Below are 20,324 nucleotides of genomic sequence, written 5' to 3' on the forward strand. Positions count from 1 at the left end.
CTTGAGTTAGAGATACATATACAGTCCTGAAAAATATCCTTTATAGTAGCTTAGTTTTTGAATGGTTGAAAATTTAGTTTGTCAATGCAGAAGTGGAACGCTATCAAGTAAAAAGGAAGGGGGATGAGAAAGGAACGTGGTAGCACCTTTAAGACTAATTGGTTAGTCTTAAAGGTGCTGCCACATTCCTTTTTTTACTTCCCCTCCCTTGATTTTGTGCTGCAAGAGATTAACACGGCAACTTCTTTGAAAACTCAGTCAAATAAAATTCAGAGACATAGCCATGTTAGTTTGGAATAGAAGTATGCAAAGGGACCTTGTAGTACCTTTGAGACTAACTGTGCAAAAGAAGTTGTAGCATTAGCTTTTGTAAACTTGGTATGCTTGCTCAGATGCATGGAGGTGTACCAAGTAAGTTATCATTTCTTTTTGGCAATACAGTGGTGCCTCGGGTTACGAAATTAATTCGTTCCGCCATTCCTTTCGTAACCCGAAAATTTCGTAACCCGAAACACTTTTCCGTTAGCACTGGAAAGCCTATAGCTGCACTTTGCAGCATTTGAATTTCGCGCCGAAATGAATTTCGTAACCCGAAAAATATTTTGTAACCCGAAACAGTTTTTGCCAATCCAACTTTTTCGTATCCCGGAAATTTCGTAACCCGATCATTTCGTATCCCGAGGCACCACTGTACTGATAACTCATAAACCTCTTGAGTATGTATTTACTGTTGGGCAAACATTTATTATTTGCAGTACCACCCTTCTAACCTGCATTAGTTGAAATTATCTTGCCAGGCTATATATGTAAATCTCTGTAGCCACTAAGAGGCACAAAGTGGTTACTTTGAACTCATAATAGGGTTTGGAAGCTTGATATGGCATTACCATCACAGGATTCACAGCTGCCTTGCTGTTTCTTCTGTGACCAGTATTATGTTCCAGAGGCAGATGTTTCCTTCCACAAGACTGATTTTAGAATTATTCCCACTTGCAGATATTTGAACTGAAACTTTGAATTCCACAGGAAATATCTATGATGAAAAAATAGTAGGGCTGCAACAAATTGCTCACAGGGTTCCCCCCCCCCCCCCGGGAAATTGAGCATACATTCACATCTATTATTTCAAATGTTTATTGCAGTTTCATTATAATATTTTCTTTGTGTATTCCTTTATTTCCCACCTACTCAAATAGAAGAGAAAAATATGTCAGAACTAGTTCTCAAATCTCCGTTTTTTTCTGACCCTTCTTGACTATTGGATCATGGATATAGTTGGATTACATGTGTGCCAGTGAAAAGCAGTTGCTGGCGAGCAGCTGCAGGAGAGGACTGTCACCTTTCTCAATCTGATTATGGGGTTTCTGGTGGCAGCTGGTTCACTACTGCAGGATACATGATGCTGAACTAGGTGGACTGAGTTAGTATGGCTCTTCTTATGCTGAATTACCTTTGCACAGCCATTCTGTGTAAAGATTTCAGAGCAGATCTGTGTAGAATATAGCATGTGATGAAGCAGTTGTATCATTCTTTCAACTTGGCCCACATTAACCCTGATGCTGCCCTTGGAATAGCTTTGTGGCCGCTCTGCAGATATGGGTAGTATTGCACCTGGGAGATAGTACAACAAAGCATGTGTGAGCTCACTACTGCTTTTATCCACAAGCAATGTTTCTCACATGCCATGTTGTTGTGGTGGCTTGGAAATAGGATGTTATCAGAATACTTTCTTGTGTGTCTCACTTTGACATTTTACAATTTCATCTTTGTTTTCAGCACCATGTTATTTATGTTTCTTCCATAGGCTGTCTTTCTGCTCTGTCAGCCTCAGGAAAGAGAATGACTGATTAAACCAGCCTACATTTGTAGGCTAAATATATACCTAAATGTTGAAAGAGACTTGTTAATACAACATTAAATACTTGGGTAATGGCTTAGAGAACTTCTTTTTTGAGGAGTGTGTTGTTTGTTCATGAGGTGCTGCCACCTTACAAACATGTGTGAAAAATATTACTTCACTATTACAGAATTCATCACCTTAGTAGCTTAGAGTGGCTAATGTATGGTTACCAGATGGTCTTCAGTCCATTTTCTCAACCTGAGAGATTCTGCAACAGAATTATACCCTGTGTCTTCAGATAATGCTACTGGTTTATTCCCCTACTTTCTTCCTCTGCCCTGATGTTACAGGTAAAAAAACAGAACCCTGCCTATGGAAGAACATCATCTTATTGTTCTAACATAAGTTGGCTCTATCCTGGTTAAGCAACCTAGGAGCATTTAAATGCCAACAATGAGAATATATCAAAAGAATGTATTTTTTCCCAACATAAGTATTTAGGATCATTATATGGGAATGATTTCCTATAGGTTCTTACCAAAAATAAGGTTAGGGGCTCAACTGCTTGAAAAGAAGCAGCCACCATATCCAAAACCAGTATATTTTTTAATATTAAAATCCAGACACAAATCACAGGAGAGGGCTATCTCCATCATACTTTACTTGTGAACATATCATTGCTTCAGAGAATGCTGAATTTAAGTAACTTTAGAAAGATCCAAGCAAGGCAATCCCATTTTATGCCCTCTTAATAGTGAACTCAAATGGTTAAATGCTTGTCAGCATGGAATCAAAGTAGTGCAATCAATTTTTTAAAAATAGCAATTTCTACGTATTTGGAGACTCCCTAAATCTTAATTTGTAGTACAGTGACAGTAATCTAATCTGGAACTCACCAGGTTGTATATGACTATCATCCTGTATGTTTACAGTGTTCAAGGCATTGTTCTGTGACCCACTGAACAATAACTTAAATTAGTGGAAATATGGGGTTGATTTATTTATTTTGTGGAAGGCTGTTACAAAACTCCCTTTGAGGGAGGTTAGGTTAGACTTTTTCTTAATTGTCTTTGTCCTTTTTATCAATGTGTTTTCAGACAGGACAAATATTTTTATTCTGCTTTGTTTTTGATGGCTTTTAACTAGAAATTGGTAGTTGTCTTGCTCTGGCTTTAATTTTTGTTTTAATTGTTTTGTATGTCCCCTGTTAGCATTTATACATAACAAGCACTTAATAACTTAATCTCAGAAAAGGCACAAACCCCAGCCTCATAGTCTTTAGTAACAAGGGTATCAGGAGTAAGCGATTCAGTATATATGTTTCAATGCTTTCCGTTTTGTGGAAAAGGGGATGCAGTTATCATACTTTATATCCACAAGCAAGCTAACATTTGAAGTGAAGCCTCCTACGTCAAAGTGCAGCTGGACATAGCAGGATCTTAAGACAACATATTAAACCAGTTGTATCCTCAGAAATGGTTTGGCAGACCCACACATTCCTCTTTGGGGCCAGGGGCATTTGTGAGCACCATTTGTTTTCATTTTCAGGATTTTGATTGTCTTGTTTATAGAAATGTGGTGTCTCTCTCACCTTTGATATCCCCTAGCTGAAGTTTACTCAACACTCTTAAAATGGAGTTTGAGACTCTTTGGAAATGAAGATGGAGATTTCAGCTTTGACCAGCCAGCCTTTTCTTCACTTTTAGGGTGCCACATCTGTACAATGTGTTTTGTCTGTACCCATGCCAAACATTCATGTTATACTGTTTGATACTTGAGTGTTCAGCAAATGAGTCCAAGGATGGCAGCCCCCAACCCCACCTCAAAACAAATTTGCAGAATGTTAGGACGTTCATCTGCATTAGTCTCATGATTTCAGTGTTAGAGGTGGAGCGGTGGTGCGGGTCACAACTCTTACAAAAGCCTAAACTATGTAGTGCAAAAATACCAGTCTAATTATATACCTTTCATAGTGGATAGCAGCTGTTGCATTGAAGGAAAATGCTGCCACAACATTTTTCATTGGAATCATTGTCTTGGAGGGAAAGAGAGGGAGAGAGACAAATTCTCTGCTTTATTTGTTTTGAGACTGGTGTGGAAGTTATTATACAGAGTGATAAAAACTTTCATTTTAATTATGAAATGTTTTATAACCTTGTTTATATCTGTCCTGACGCTATGTCTAGATGTAGCAGTGCCTTACTTCATACTGATGGTGAAGAGCAATGGTGCAGTATTTTATCATCTTTTGACAATATTTCACCACTTCTCATCTGCCCCCTATTCTTGGCTTTCTTCTTAATACCTCCTTTGTTACTCTTGCCACTCCTTGTTTCTAGAAACCTGGCATTTAAAACTATTTCCAGTTCCACAAATGAATATCTCAGGGACATACAATATTCTTTTGATGAGTGTGCCAAAAACCTAAAGAGTTACATTGTGATGTTTGTTGTAGAGTGTTCCTCAGCCTTGTATTTATTTATTTATTTAGTGATTCATTCATGTTGTTGTTGTTGTTGTTGTTGTTGTGTGTCTTCAAGTCACTTCTGAATTATGGTGCCCCTAACATGAACCTATCACAGGGTTTTCTCTGCAAAACTTGTTCAGAGTTTGCCTTTGCCTTCCTCTAAGGCCGAGACAGTCTGACTTGCCCAAGATCACCTAGGGGTTTCCATGGCTGAGCAAGCATTTCAACCCAGGTCTCCAGAATCATAATCCAGTGTTCAAACCACTGCACTACCCATTTTATATCCTGCCTTTATCCTTATGCCATACCCAAGGTGGCTTGTACAGGCTGCAAAACCTAGGAGTCTTCAAATGTGTCTTATTAACCTTTGAGGGGGGATGACAAAGGAGGGGCAGTGATTTCAGAACAAAACAAAACATCCTTCTTCCATCAGTAAAGGTCTGAAGCCAGGAGCAGAAGTGGTTTCAGAATCAAATTCTTGGTTGAATCGCAATCTCTCTCTCTCTCTCTCTTCCTTGTTACCTTCAGATGTCCGATGAATGCTTAAATACATGGCTAATGTATCTGTTCTAAAAACTGTACTGCTGATGTTACACCTTTTTAGCTACTTCTTTTAATAATAAAATAATAAATAATTTTTTTATTTCTATCCCGCTTTTTGCCAAGCAATCAAAGTGGCGTACAACAGGTTAAAATACATCCATGTACTGTATATATAATACCCCCCTTAAAACAAGATTAAACAGTGTAAGATTAAAAACTACATACTGTATTAAAAACTGACTAAACTAAATAAAAATCATGGGCAGAGTTCACTAGATGGGAAGTCTTATTTGTGGCCGAGTATTTTTATTCCGTTGTTAACCACCCTCGAGTTGATCTCGATCCATGGTGTCCCTTTGGATGAGACATCTCCAAGATTCCTTGTCCTCTGCAGCTCTGCTTAGTTCCTACAAACTCATACCCATGACCTCCTTAATAGAGTCCATCCACCTAGCATACAGCCTTCCTCCTTTTTCCTCTCCACCTTTCCTAGCATTGTTTTTTTCCAATGAGTTGCGCCTTCTCATTATGTGTCCGAAGTACGACAGTCTCAGTTTTGTCATCTTGGCTTCCAGGGAGATTTCTGCTTTGACCTGATCTAGGATCCATTTGTTTGGCTTGGCTGTCCATAGGATTCTCCGTACTCTTCTCCAGCATCACATTTTCTTGAATTGATTTTCTTCCTATCTTCTTTCTTAACTGTCTAGCTCTCAAAACCAAAACATGATAATAAGGAATACAATGGCTTATACGATTCTGAAAGTTGTGGTCAGTTGTATATCTTTGCACTTTAGGATCTTTTCTAGTTCTTTCATAGCCCCCCCCCCCCCCCCCACATACACACACACAAATCTTAATCTTCTTCTGCTTTCCTGGCTGCATTCCCTGTTCCTATCAATGTTTGATCCCAGGTATGCGAACTCTTTTACTATTTCTATATCCTCATTGTTTGGGCTGAATTTGTGTAGACTCCCCATGGTTATTATTTTTGTTTTCTTTATTTTCAACAGTAAACCTGCCTTTGTATTTTCCTCCTTGCTCTTATTTAGTAGTTTTTCTTGGTATGTGAAGTTTTCAGCTAGTATTATGGTATCGTCTACATAGTTTAGATTGTTGATATTTCTTCTTCCCATTTTCACTTCTCCTTCTTCTGTGTCCAAGCCTGCTCTTCTTACAATATGTTCTGCATACAAGTTGAACAGGTAAGGTGATAAGATGATAAGATGCAGCCTTGTCTGACCCCTTTGCCAATTGGGAACCATTCTGTTTCTCCATGTTCTGTTCTGGCAGTAGCCTCTTGTCCTCAGTACTTTATTGAACTGATTTATTGCTCCCTAAAGTATTCTGAAAACTATAGGAAATCCTGGAAGTCATCATTTGAGAGTGTTAAAGATTCTCCCTGTCAGATTCCAGCATGCCCCCACTCACACCCAAATTACTGTTCCTTTGGGAGAGAGGAAACAGCTGTTCAATCATTTTAGGACTGTAGTGCCCATGCATACTGAGTGGCTTAGCACAAATTTCTTTCCCTGTTCAAAACATTTGGTGCTTTTTTGTTTAACACAGTGCTAGCAGTTGGTCTCATTCACCACAATTCTGGGTAAAGCAGAATATCTGTGATAGTACAGTAGATCAAAAACATTACGCTACCAATAAAGGAGAGAATAGGAAATAAATATTTGCTCTTGATCAGGAATTCCTAATTCCTCCCCTCCATCAAAGATTTTGACCAGGTGCTTGTAATGGACAGAACTCAATAGCTAATGATAGAAAACTGAATTTTAGGCTTTAATGTGTGTCTTGCCCCCCTCCCCCCCATTACTGGCACTGAGATGTGCCAGATTCCATCCATTTTATTTCTCTTCTTGTACACTAGTTGTTAAAGTGCAGAATCCTTGTGCTTAGCTGATGTTGCATTATGCCAAGGACGGGAGATCATACTGCTAAAGATGCATCTAAATTATTATTATTCCCGCACCCCCAGTGAACCTCTGTGCTATGTATTTAATAGACTTTCCAATAAAATAGTGCTCAGAACAATGAACAATATGATAAAAATAACATTAGCAAAGTTATAACTAAAACAGGCTCATTAATTTAAAAAAATTGTGAATGATCTGTATAAATGCGTGGTTAAAAATAGAATGTATTATTTTTGTTTTTAAACTAGAATTGTGAAATATGGGAAAACTGTATTGTCTACTGAGGACTCAGATCAGAAAAGATTACTGTCTGGCAGACAGACAAATACAGAAATTCAATCTAGACAATGAGGAAATGGATACATTTAAAGTATTCCCATATCTAGGATCAAACACTGACATAAATGGAGACTGCAGTCAAGAAATAAGAAGAAGACTAGGAATGGGTAGGGCAGCTGTGAAATAACTAGAAAAAAATACTGGAGGGCAATGACATACAACTAAGCACTAAAGCCAGAATCGTTCAGGCCATCACATTCCCAATTACAATGTACAGACGTGAGATCTGGACAGTGAAAGAAGCAGACAGAAAGAAAATCAACTCATGCAAGTTGTGGTGCCGAAGAAGAGTACTTAGGGTACCCTGGACAGCCAAGAAGACAAACAGATAGGTCTTTGAACAGATCAGATCAGACCTCTCTTTGGAAACAAAAATGATCAAGTTGAGATTATTGTACTTTGGCCACATAATGAGAAAGCATGGAAGAAACAATAATGCTAGGAAAAATAGAGGATAGAAGAAAGAAAGGAAGACCACAGATAAGATGGATAGACTCAATCAGGGGGGTTATGGGCAAGGGCTTGCAGGACCTGGGCACGGAAGGATAGGGATTCTTGGAGATTTGGAGATCCACAGGGTCGCCATGAGTCGGGGTTGACTTGAGGGCAGCTAACAACAACAGACAGACAAATAGCTATTGAACTGCCACTTTCATTGTCTATGATAAAATTAACTATGTGAACTAAATGTCTGCCTTATGTATATGTGTACTCAGTGAAGGACTCCAAATTGATATGATGTGATAGGTTATAAAGAGTGATAACCTCCATCTAAACATGGTCTGCTCAATCATATCAGTATTTATTTTTTTGTATGTAACATTAAAATCACTTTACCCTGTAAGTTATTATTTGCAAAACTATTGCAGTTAGAAATAGAGTATGGATGAAACAGTTTGTTATGTTCTGTCTAACAAAAATCTACATCTTTCTTGCAGGCACAGGATTTGAATGTGATTGAAGAAGTCATTCGGATGATGCTAGAGATAATCAACTCCTGCCTGACAAACTCTTTACACCATAATCCTAATCTAGTGTATGCATTGCTTTATAAGCGTGATCTCTTTGAGCAATTTCGAACTCATCCATCTTTCCAGGATATCATGCAAAATATAGATCTGGTAAGTAAAATCTCCATCATATTTCAAAATGACCTTTACACTACTTGCTTAAACAGATATGTTTCATATGTATGCTTTTTGACATAACAGTTACTCCATTCATTGCTGAGGGCAGTTGATATGTTTCTGGTCTTTGCATACAGTATGTGGCTGTGCTTCATGTACACACATGGCAAGAAAGGTTATTTATATGTAAAGTATCTATAGTTTCAAGGCACTGTATAAAAACTAGAAGATAGCAGAGCCACTTACTTCTTCAGACTATCGTTGGAGAAGTTAGAAATGGAAAATTTAATAGGGAGGAAAGAAGAAAATATTAGTCACTGTATTCAGATGGATAAGATTATAGTGGCTGCATCTGCACTGCAGAAATAATCCAATTTGTTACTACTTTAACTACCATGACTCAATGCTATGGAATTCTGGGATATTTAGCTTTCTCATCAGAGAGCTCTGGTGCCACAATAAAGTTCAAATCCCAGAATTCCACAGCATTGAGCCATGGCAATTAAAGTAGTCTCAAACTAGATTATTTATGCAGTGCAATTGCAGCCAATGTTGACGTTACTGTCTTTTTCGTTGATGCAACTATGTAGTAAATCATAGGATAAATGCTTCTGGAGCGTGTCTCATGAAAAACTACCTGGATGGTGAGTGAGTCTGGAAACACTGAGGAACAGTTGGAATGTTTTTAGCCTGGAGGAGATCCCAGTTTTCTGATACTTAATGATTTGTCACATGGAAGATGGATCAGTCTTATTCCCTGCTGCTTCAGAAGACAGGACTAAAACCAAAGGGTGGAATGGTAGGGAAATGGCTTCCAGCTATACATTACTGGAAACTTCCTAGTTAAATGCCATCTGTTGGAATCTGAGCAGTCATCTGTTGGAGATGAAGTAGGTGCACCCTGCCCTGTAAAGCCTGCATCAAGCAGGGGATAGGATGAGATTAGCTTCCATTTCTCTCTGTTCTGTAATTACCATAATGTATTATTTTAGAGTTCCAGAGAACTGCCTTATCTTGTTGTATCATAGATGTATTCTAGAGAGTTTCTCAGCCCTGTAGATCAGATTTGCTTTCCTTACAGCTTTATTGGCAGTAGTACCCCATTGGATCTTGTCCCATGTCTCCTTCAAGAGAGGGAATTGTATAACCCAAGTATGGAAAGTAGACTATGTAACCATTCACTTCTGGTGGAAGAATATGAAATGGGAGGAAGTAATCTTAGGCGCGTTACAGACGGGCCTAAGAGGCGCCATCCTCGCGCCGCGATTATGTGCGAGGGGCGGCGCTTCCGGACGCGCCTTGCCCCTCGCGTGTAATCGATACGTCAAGATAGCGGCGCCCTATACAGATGGGCGCTGCCATTTTGACATAGCGGACGCTCTGCGTCCGCACATCCAAACCCAGAAGAGACGTCGCGAGTGCGCGCTTTGGCACTTGTGACGTCTCTTCCGGGTTGCCGGAAGGAGCGCGATTTTCGCGCTCCTTTTTTGCAGCGTGGAGGAGTTGCGCGGTTTGGCTGCTGCGGCTCCTCCACGCTGCAACCGGCAGCGGCCTGAGACCGCCCCTTTTGGGCGGTCTGTAACGGGCCTTAGATACCAGGACAGGGCAGTTTTGGATATTAGAGAATTTAAATAGTACAGTACCTGGGAGCCATCGAGGTGCTGGTGAAATTCTTAAAAGATCTAGACTCTAGAGAAATGGACTTCATGTGGTGAACCCAGTTGATGACCTTAATGCTGCATTCGTAATGCTGGACACTTCCAGTCTGCTCTAGGAAATGTAAAAATTTACTGTAAATTGAGCATACAAGTAGTTACTTCTTGGAGTGACTTCAATCTTCCCTGATGTTGAAAAGGAGCCTAGCAGGAAGAATTTTCATTGCTCTCTCTCTCTCTCTCTCTCTCTCTCTCTCTCTCTCTCTCTCTCTCTCTGTGATCCTGCTACTTTTGACATTGGAGAGAGAAAAAATATGAATACCAATGTGGCATACTGTTCTGCTCATATTCATAATCTTGCATATGCATACATACATTGTTTGCATGATTTTGTAAATCATGCTGCTGGGATTTGGAGGGTTAATCTCTAACAACTCCAGTATCATACAGATAGAAAACATCTGGCTCACTTAGTAATCAGGGACAGCATGATTTCTGTTTTCATTTAGCTGCTGTAGCCTGTTCCAGAACCAGATCTATTCGTGTTCTGGAGAAAGTGATAGACTCTTTCTTACTGTCAATTGCAAATGCTGGACTGATGTCCTAAATGTTACCAAACGTTTAATATTTATTACTTCTGTTATGTTAAAGTTTTTCCTGCGAAGTGACTAGTAACTGAAAAGCCATCTCATAAAAGGAGAGAAGTCCAAATAAATAATTCAAGAATGATTTTGTTGTAGTTGCCAGTCATTGGCTCTTAAGGATTTCTTTGTAGACAGGGTGTCCACTTGCTATGATGTGAAAAAGAGAGTTTTTTAATTCTTATTCTGAGATTTATAAGAATTTAATATATTCCAAGCTGCCTCATTTCTGTCTGCCAATTTTAACTATTTTTAATCTGTATTTTTATTGCTATTGTTTTTTGTTTATGGGGGAGGGTTAGGAGACTATGTTTTATAATTGTTTTATAATTTGTATTCTGTATATTTTATATATTTCTGTGGGTTTGGTTTTTTTTTGAAACGTATTGTAACCCACCTAGATCTGTAGGGAGAGGTGGGATATTATTATTATTATTATTATTATTATTATTATTATTGGCACTCATTAGGTTAAAGTGTGTACTTGTGGTCTTGAGCAGCAGATATCATCAGGCAGTAGCTTCAGCATGGATGATAAGTTCGCTGGCCATTTGGCAAATTGTGTGTCTGTGGCCTGTTACAGACTGCCAAAATAAAGCTGCTTCGGGTCTCTTTGGAGGTATGCTATTTAAATGATGCTTGAGTCCTAAGAGTCCGGAAGTCGCGCCAAAGCCACACTCCATTCCTAAGCACTGGAGGGCAGCTTTGGTGCAGCTTCCAGATTCTTAGGATGCATGCATCATTTAAACAGCATACCTTCAAAGAGACCCGAAGCAGCTTTATTTTGGCAGTCTGTAACAGGCCTGTATCTCTCTTTCTCAATTTTCTAAACCTTCTTTTCAAAAATAAGCAAGGAAGTAGGCTGGTGTGGCACAATCAGATCTAATTTCTGCCATGCATTTATTCAATAGCTTTAGGCAAGCTATTCTATCCCAGTCTCAGCATGTGACAAAGCAACAGTAAACACAGTACAACAACCCACTGAGGACAGAGTGTACTTAGTAGCCACAAAAGGATGAGTGGTTTTCTTTTCATTTGGAAAAAAAAGGAAAAACTTGCAAGGTGAGAACAGACTGCCTTGATCGAGCTCTTGACTGAGTATATACCATTGTCAACCTGGAGCATTCTAGAAGTTTTAGACTATAACTTCCATCATCACTAACCATGTTGGGAGTTGTAATCTAGCTCACCTGGGACAGCCAGATCATGAGAGGATTCAGTGTATGAATGTACTATACCATACTATATTATGCTACGGGCTGCTTGGCAGCAACCCTGACTAGGAGCGGTCCTGCTAGAACAGGGGTGGCCAAAGTGCAGCTCATATACTGCATGCAGCCCCCAGAAACGTTTTTGTGGTCTCCAGGGCCCCCTAAGGAATTAAAAAATGTTTCAAAATAACCTCTACAGTGTGTGTGAGGGCATTTCCATCATGTTTGGAGCCTCCCTGGAACCTTGAGGAGTCAAAACAATTTTTTTTTTTTGCAAAATTGTTCAAAAATTTGTTTTGCTTCAAAATGACCTAAAATGCTGGGGGGAAGCCACAAAAACAGTGAAAATGTCCCCTAGAGCAGCGATGGCGAACCTTTAGAGACTGAGTCCCCAAACTCAAAAAATGTTGCTGCACTGATGTCCACTGAGTGCTGGGGGGGGGGAACTTCGCAGGGACAGGACATCAGGGGTGGGACTTCTGCCTTCTGGGGGATGAGTCTTCTGGGAGCGGGACTTCCCCAGACACAGCTGATGGCCAAGAAGAGGAGGAACACATGTGTGCCTGTTCCTCCTCTTCCCTGTCCTCCTCGTGCTCTCAAAAATGGTTTTGTGTGCCATCTCTAGAGGGTGCTTGGGGGCATTGTGGGGCAAAAAAAATCTTTGTTTGCAGGGGCAGGTGTGGTCGTGAGTGGACCCTCCAGGGTCTGGATGCATGAGCTAATGCTGCCCCCTAGCCTTCCACAGTTGCCCCTCCTGTGCTAGGAGGTGAGAATGCACTGCAACTTTTTGTTGAAGGTTCTGCTTGTCAAGCGTGTTTGCAATAAAGCTTGAGCTTCTAAAGTTTATAATGTTTGCTTTGCGATATTAAATTTTTTAAAGAAAGAAATTTGTTTAGGATTTGCAGTTCAAAGTGATTAGAATCAGCAGACTAGTTACTTCTTGAGTGAAGAAGTGCTTTTCCTATTAAATTTCACGCGCTTTGCAGTTTTAGCATATTTTGAAAAGCCTTCTTTGCAAGCCTGACAAGTCTCCAGTTCTAAAAAGGAGTGGTTAATGCCTGTACTTGCTTGCAGCAATGGTGTGTCTCATTTGAATCCCAGGGTAATCAAACCATCAGCTCTCCTTTTGTTTTACTAATAGCAGCCGAGTTGTAAGGGCCTAATTAGGCTTAACGGCTCCAGTTGGGTGTCTAGCTCTGCAGTACAAAAGCATCCCAAGCACATTATTGCTTTGCAGTAAACCATTTCCCAGTCCTTGAAGAAGATTATCAAAGGGATGTTAACATTCTCAATGACATGGGCTTGCTTCTCTTTAGACATTACCCTACCTGCTTTCTCAAGACTGCATGTATGTTTTACAGACATTTAATCAGCAGCCTTTATAGACTTCCCTTAACACTGTGTTGCAATATACATACATATATACAGAGAGAGAAAGAGAGAGACCCTGAAGTGCAAGGCAATGATGTTAAAGTGAATGTCATGCTTCTCAGAATGATCATAGAGCTGGAAGGGCAGGACACATACGGTTTAATGTTTTCTTTGAAATCTTTCTGTTTAAATTGGTAGTGAAGATCATTACCTTGTGCTTCTTACAAAGGTAAACACATATACATCAACTAACCCATGCAGATCTTCAGGGAATACTGGTGGGGGGGGGGGGGGGAATCCAGCATGGTATGCTAGTTCAAGCATTGGACTGACTGAAGAAACCAGGTTTTAAATCCTACTCAGCCATGGAAGCCCACTGGGTGACCAAGAAGCTTCTCACTTATGTTGGCCTTACAACAAAGGCTAATGTGGGTGAGGATTCTGAATCCATCTTTGCCAAGACGGAGAGATGCAGCTGGCTTGGCTCTTTTCTCCCCATTGGGGAAGGATTCTCAATCCTTGTTTGCCAAGATGGAGGGAAACAGGTGGCTTGGCTCTTTTCTCCCCATTGGGGAAGGATTCTCAATCCTTCTTTACTAGCGTGGAGGGGCACAGCTGGCTTCTCTCTTTTCTCCCTGGTGAGGAAGGACTCTCAATCCTTTGCTGGGGCAGAGAAAGGCACAGCTGGTGTGTGTGTAGGGGGTTACAGAGGCCATGTGCTTTGGACTGGAGATTGGCATGGACAGGGAAAGGGAAAAATTTTAACTACAGGAGCCCTCCAAGGCAAAGGACCCTTTCCAAGAAAGATCTCATATATTCCTCCCCCTCTTTCTCCAGAGATGTACCTTCCCCACACCATTTCAAATTGCTCTTGCCACACACAAACATTTTTTCTTCTGATACTTCTTCTCTCAGCTAGTCAAGCAAAAGGATGCAGGAGCAACAGCCCAGCTCCAGTTTGCCAGCAAAGCTCACAAAGCTTAAGCAGGGTCCCAAATTTGAATGCTTCTTTTTGCTGCTTCTTCTGCTCTACTGTCCCATACTCTTAACTCATTCTGTCCCAAAATGGCACCTCTCCAAGCCACAGAAGTAATGTCTGGTGCCCAAGTCTTGCAAGAGTTTCCCAGATGCCACAACCACTACCAGTGAAAGCCACAGCTAAGGGAATGAGCTTGTGGAGGCAGACAAAGAGCAGGAAACACCTCCATATGAAGCGATCAGTGAGCCTGTGCAATAGTTTTAAGGGACCCAGAAAAGAGAAGTTTCATGCAAACATCATCCCCACCATGGCCATTAATTCCCCATGTCTTTCTTGCATGCCAGTACTTTGATTGAAGCCCCCCCCCCTGCCCCCTTTTCCTCACTGTGTCCCTTGATCTTTACCCCCCAGGGGTGATGCTACCCACTTGGGAATCACTGCACTAGACAAGTATCACACTTTGATACCAATTTAACTGCCATTGCAGCTTCCTACCAACTCCTGGGATTAGTAGTTTAATGAGGTACTAGCACTCTTTGGCAATACTTCACAAAACATTTCAGAGCCATGTCAGTTAATGTAATATCAAAGTACTATAATTTTGTGTTGTGAAGCAGATATGTGGTAATAGGCTGATAATTTTTTTTAAATTACATGTAGATCTTAAGTGTTGAAAGTGAAAGGCATGTGGAGTGAGGCTAGAGAGAGTTTGGGTCATTGATCCTGAACTGGAGAGAGAACTGTGAGTTTATGCTTGCAGTTTCATATGGAGAGATATGGTCTCTCAAATAGTCTGGATCCAAGCCATGTAGGGCTTTATAGGTCGTGACCAGCACTTTGAATTGTGCCCAGAAACAAACGGGTTGCCAGTGGAGCTGTTTTTACAAGGGAGTTATATGCTCCCAGTAACTGGCCCTGGTCAGCATTATGGCTGCAGCGTGTTGAACCCATTGAAGTTTCCAGACAGTTTCCAAAGGCAGCCCCAAATAGAGTGCATTGCAGAAGTCCAAACGGGATGTAATCAAGGCATGTGTCACTGTAGCCACATCTGATGTCTCAAAGAATGGGCACAGCTGGTGCACAAGTTTAAGTTGTGCAAATGAACTCCTGGCCACTGCTGAGACCTGGGCATCCAGGCTCAGAGTGGAGTCCAGGAGCACACCCAAGCTGCTAGCCTGAGATTTCAGAGGGAGTGTAACCATATCCAGCACAGGCAAAGCCCCAGTTCCCTGATCTGCCTTACAACTGTACAGAAGCACCTCTGTCTTGTCTGGATCAAGCTTCAATTTGTTTATTTGCCCTCATCAAGTCCATTATTGACAGCAGACACTGATTCAGTACAGAGACAGCTTCCTTGGATTCAGATGGAAAGGAGAGATAGAGTTGGGTGTCATCAACATACTGGTGACACCTCACTCCAAAACCCCGGATGATCTCTTCCAGTCGTTTCATGTAAATGTTGAATAACATGGGGGACAGAACAGAACCTTGAGAGATTCCACAGGTCAGCAGCCAAAGGAGTCGAACAGGAGTCCCCCAACACCACCTTTTGAGTCTGCCCCTCCAAGAAAGACTGGAACCACTGCATAATAGGGCCCCCAAGTCCTATCCCAAAAGGTGGCCCAGAAGGACACCATGGTTGATGGTATTGAACGCTGCTGAGAGATCCAGCAGGACCGACAGGGACACACTTCCCATGTCCAGTTCCCTGCGGAGGTCATCCACCAAAACGACCAAAGCTGTCTCTGTCCCATAGCCAAGTCTGAAGCCAGATTGAAATGGACCTAGATAGTGTCTACCTCAACATAGAAAATGTGCTCACCAGCCCCTAAAGATTTGAGTCCTCTGTGAAATGCAGAGTAGTTAAAGTAGCTGACATTAGTCATCCTTGCAAAAATTATGTGAGGTATATTGATAATTGTTGCAAGGATGACTAATGTAAGCATACAAATGAAATAAAAAATAAACTACTTCTCTACTGCATATAGGGGTGGGAAGTAAATTGTGGCTTGCTGAGGCTGCAGAGAGTTCATGGCTGAGATGAGATCGGAAGTGGGGACTCTGTAGTCTGGAGCTTGATCTCTTGGTCATTTATACTCCACTGAATTTGGTCTATATACAGCTTTGGATCGTAGCCACAACATTTTTAAGTAAGAGGTATATTTGCAAATAAGAATGCTTAAATTTCCCATGTGATATAATTGAATAGTGAATGCTAAATATGATCTTCATTCTGCCATTAGACTTGACAGTTGATGAACAGTGTATGAGTATATGTGTGTGTGCCTGCCTTCAAGTCACCTATGCATTTTATGGGGTTTTCTTCCATTAGGAAGGCACAAAGTTTGTAAAAATCACCATAATAGTTCATTTGGGACAGTTTTCAAGGTTTTGGTGCTTTTAAGAAAAGCACCAGGTTGACAGAAATCCTGGCATTGCTTAATTAACTCATGCTTTTACTGTTTTGCCCATTGCCTTGCAGGTGATCAGTTTCTTTAGTTCACGGATTGAGCAAGCTGGAGCTGAATTGTCAGTGGAGAGAGTTCTGGAAATCATCAAGCAAGGAGCTGTTGCACTGCCCAAGGACAGGCTCAGAGTGAGTGCTAGTAAAGCCTATGTAGAGTGGCATTCTACATTGTAGCACTTTATGGGAATATTTTATCCTTTTTCTTTCCCCATCCCCCAGGTAATTGAATAGTTTAACTTAATTTAGGTAATAGTTCCAGGTATATAATGTTTAGATTTCTATATAGTGCATTGATCTATACAATTCAGCATAGAACTATGATATGTAAAAAGACTGAATGGTTATGAAAAGTTGATTGTCATTTTTGTAACCTTGATACTTATTTTAGGAGCCTACTGAATTATATTCATACTCTTTTAGAACAAATCTCTCATGACCATGAATTCCAAAATCTTGTGACAATATGAAAAATAAGAATAGAATTCCTTGTGTTGAGACCTGAGGAACACAGAAACCTACTGAAATTCACTATTTGTCAAACACAGGCACACTGAATTGTAAAATAGTGCCTAGAACCAAACAGTAATTTCCTTTTATTTCATTTATGATTGGAGGAGAAGAAAGAATGTGCTTTCCCTTTCCCCTACGCATAATGTAGGGCTGCTGGTTTTGAATGGGATAGATGCATACAAATCCAATATTCATAATACAGATTGTTTTCTCAGATTCTGGATTTATTCAGTATATTGACAGTGCCGTTTGAATCAGTAATCATTGGAGTTCTTCATGGTTGTTTCCTAGTGATACATTACTCCCACAGTTGGCTATTCAGAGAATGAACAACCTTCATAAGTGGGAAGAGAAGATATGGACTTGTTCCCCCACCACATGAGGAAAGGGTGGTATAAACAAAAGTACACACCTACCTCAGATAACTAAATCTGATGGCAAAGTTCCATTTTACAAAGGCTTTTATGCCTGGCCAACCCCACTCCCTTTCCTCCTTACTTTCCTATGGCAGTAAGAGCAGGATTCTACTGTAACCAGCATTACTCTGGCCACGTGTATCTGCATGCAAGGTAATCGGCAGCTGCTCTCCAGAATCTCTTAATGAACATGTGTGAACATTAGCTCTATGCTATAGAGCTAATTGACTGTGGAAGTTTTAAAGGGTTTTAATTATTTTTGTAATTTGATGGCTATAACCTGTATTTGGTTGTCATGAATAAACTGTACTGTACCTTAATGAACATGTGTGAACAGCAAAACAGATAGAAAAGGGGACATCAGATAATAGCCAGCAACCCTCAGCATATTTGTAAAAACTAAGTCTATACATTTGTTCACCAAAGTGGAAATCATAATAAAAGTGGAGGCTAGCGAAAGAAAAAGACATCTCTGGATGTATTGTGAAAGATGCTTTCAGGTGGTGTTGAAAAGGTTCAAAATGTTTTTGTTTACTTACGCAAGTCTTAGCTGACCTGGTTGTTTCATTTTGCATGTGCATACTGTTACTTTTGAATACAAAGTTTGCAGAAACATGGAAGTGTGCTTCTCTTTTTGTAGTGCAGGAACCTTTTCCAATTCTTTCCATGTTACTTCTGCCTCTGGTACCCATTTTTCTGTTAAAGAGGTAATACCTACAACAGATTTACTTTTTTAACTGAGATAAAGTTATGATCCCCTTTCCCTATGGTTAAAAAAGAATAGGTAACATGACAACATGGTTGGCCTTAACTGTAGCTGTCCCAGATAAATCCATATTTGTAACACTGTTATAAATTACTGTTTGACATTTCAAATGCTACATTAGCTGAAAGTTAGAATCATCTTCAAGGGCAATAGTGCATTACATTAGTCTAGTCAGGAGGCTACTACCATCATGGGAACCACTGTGACCAGACTCTGTCCAGAAAAGGCCATAGTTGATGAACCAGCTTAAGATGGAAAAAATCACTTCAACCCACTGAGATCAATGTGCCACTTGTAGCCACAACAATGAAATAAAGAAAAGATGGAAAGAATATATAGAAGAGATATAATAAAAATATGAAAGGTTGAATGATATATGGGAAGAAGAAATTTACAAAGATGAACCCCATATTTTGGAATGTGAAATGAAAGCTGAACTCAAAGCAATTGGAAAGAACAAACCACTAGAAACAGATGACATGGCAGTAGAACTGCTACAGTCCACAGAGACAGACGCAAGCTTAGTTTTAACTGAAATCTGCCAATATGGAAAACAAAGCAGTGGCCCACAGAATGCAATCAATCAATCAATCAATCAAGATAGATAGATAGATAGATAGATAGATTCCCATCCACAAAAAAGGAAACATAAAAGATTGCAGCAGTTACAGAACCATCAAATTTATTTGAGCAAACAAAGTCATGCTCAAAATTCTGCAGCATAAACTCCTAGTATATGTAAAGCACGAAATCTCAGAGGTGCAAGCTGGATTCAAGAAAGGAAGAGGCACTAGGGATCACATTGTAAACATATGTTGGATAATGAAGCACACCAGGGAATTCCAGAAGAAAATCTGCATGTGCTTTATTGACTACTGCAAAGCCTTTGACAGCATAAATCACATAAAGCTATGGTTTTCACTTAAAGGAATGGGAGTGCCACAACATCTGATTGTTCTGATGCATAATCTGTACTCAGGACAAGCGGCTGCCGTCGGAACAGAATACATAAAAACAATGGTTTCCAATCGGTAAAAGGGTCAGGCAACACTGCAAAGAACCTATTTATTCACCCGTATGCAGAAAATAGTGTACACAGAGCAGGCTTAGAATCAGAGGCAGAAAGTGTGAAAATGGGTGGAAGGAATATTAACAACCTAAGATATGCAGATGACACAATACTACGAGCAGAAAAAAGCAAAGACCTGGAGGAATTATTAAGGAAGGTCAAGGAGGAAAGTACCATGGTTGGATTTGGATTAATGCTGAACATTAAAAAAAACAAAAATAATAAGATCTATAAGAATCCTCTCTAGACAATGAGACAATTGAAATAGTTAAAAAGTTCCCGTGTCTTGGGTCAAATATTGATCAGAACAGAGACTGCAGTCAAGAAATCAGAAGACTAGGACTTGGTAAGCTATGATTAAGACTGGACAAGAAATGGACAGGATCATAAAGTGTAAAGACATAACAGTGAACACTAAAGTGAAGATAGTCCAAGCCACTGTATTTGCCATCACAATGTATGGATGCAAGAGCTGAATAGTGAAAAAAAGTTGATAGAAAGAAAATTAACTCCTTTGAGATGTGGTGTTAGAGAAAAGTGCTGAGGATACCATAAATGGCCAAGAAGACAAACAGATAGATGTAAGAACAGATCAACGCTGAACTATCCCTGGAAACCAGAATAAATGAATTAAAGATATCATACTTTGACCATATTGTGAGAAGTGAATAATTTAAAAAGGCAGTGCTGCTAGGAAAGGTGGAGGGCAGTAGAAAAAGAGGAAGACCGCATGCCAGACGACTAGACTCGATCAGGGTTGGCATGGGTCTGGACCTTCAGGGTCTGAGCAGAGAAGTTGAGGACAGGGCATCTTGGAGATATCTCATCCATGGCATCACCATGAGGTGAAGTCAACTCAAGAGCAGTTAACAATAACAACAAATTGAAGATGTGGCCAAAGATATTTGACAGAATATGCTCGCTTTCCCAATGAGTATATGTGACATGTGATTATTTTTTTTCATACACTTGATTGAGTTTGTTCAAGCCTCGAGCTACAA

At 40.2% G+C, this 20,324-nt stretch overlaps 1 protein-coding gene across 3 annotated transcripts in view; it reads left to right on the forward strand.

Moving 5' to 3' along the window:
• Positions 1-20,324, forward strand: part of DYM (dymeclin) — a 263,922-nt gene that overhangs the window by 196,889 nt on the left and 46,709 nt on the right. For all 3 annotated transcript variants that reach the window (XM_042448107.1, XM_042448106.1, XM_042448109.1), the window contains 2 exons: positions 8,050-8,232; positions 16,578-16,691. In XM_042448107.1, coding sequence (XP_042304041.1) covers positions 8,050-8,232; positions 16,578-16,691 — 297 coding nt within the window. The remainder of the gene's footprint in view (positions 1-8,049; positions 8,233-16,577; positions 16,692-20,324) is intronic.

The sequence above is a fragment of the Sceloporus undulatus genome, chromosome 2, assembly GCF_019175285.1.
Source record: "Sceloporus undulatus isolate JIND9_A2432 ecotype Alabama chromosome 2, SceUnd_v1.1, whole genome shotgun sequence".
Classification (NCBI taxonomy): domain Eukaryota; kingdom Metazoa; phylum Chordata; class Lepidosauria; order Squamata; family Phrynosomatidae; genus Sceloporus; species Sceloporus undulatus.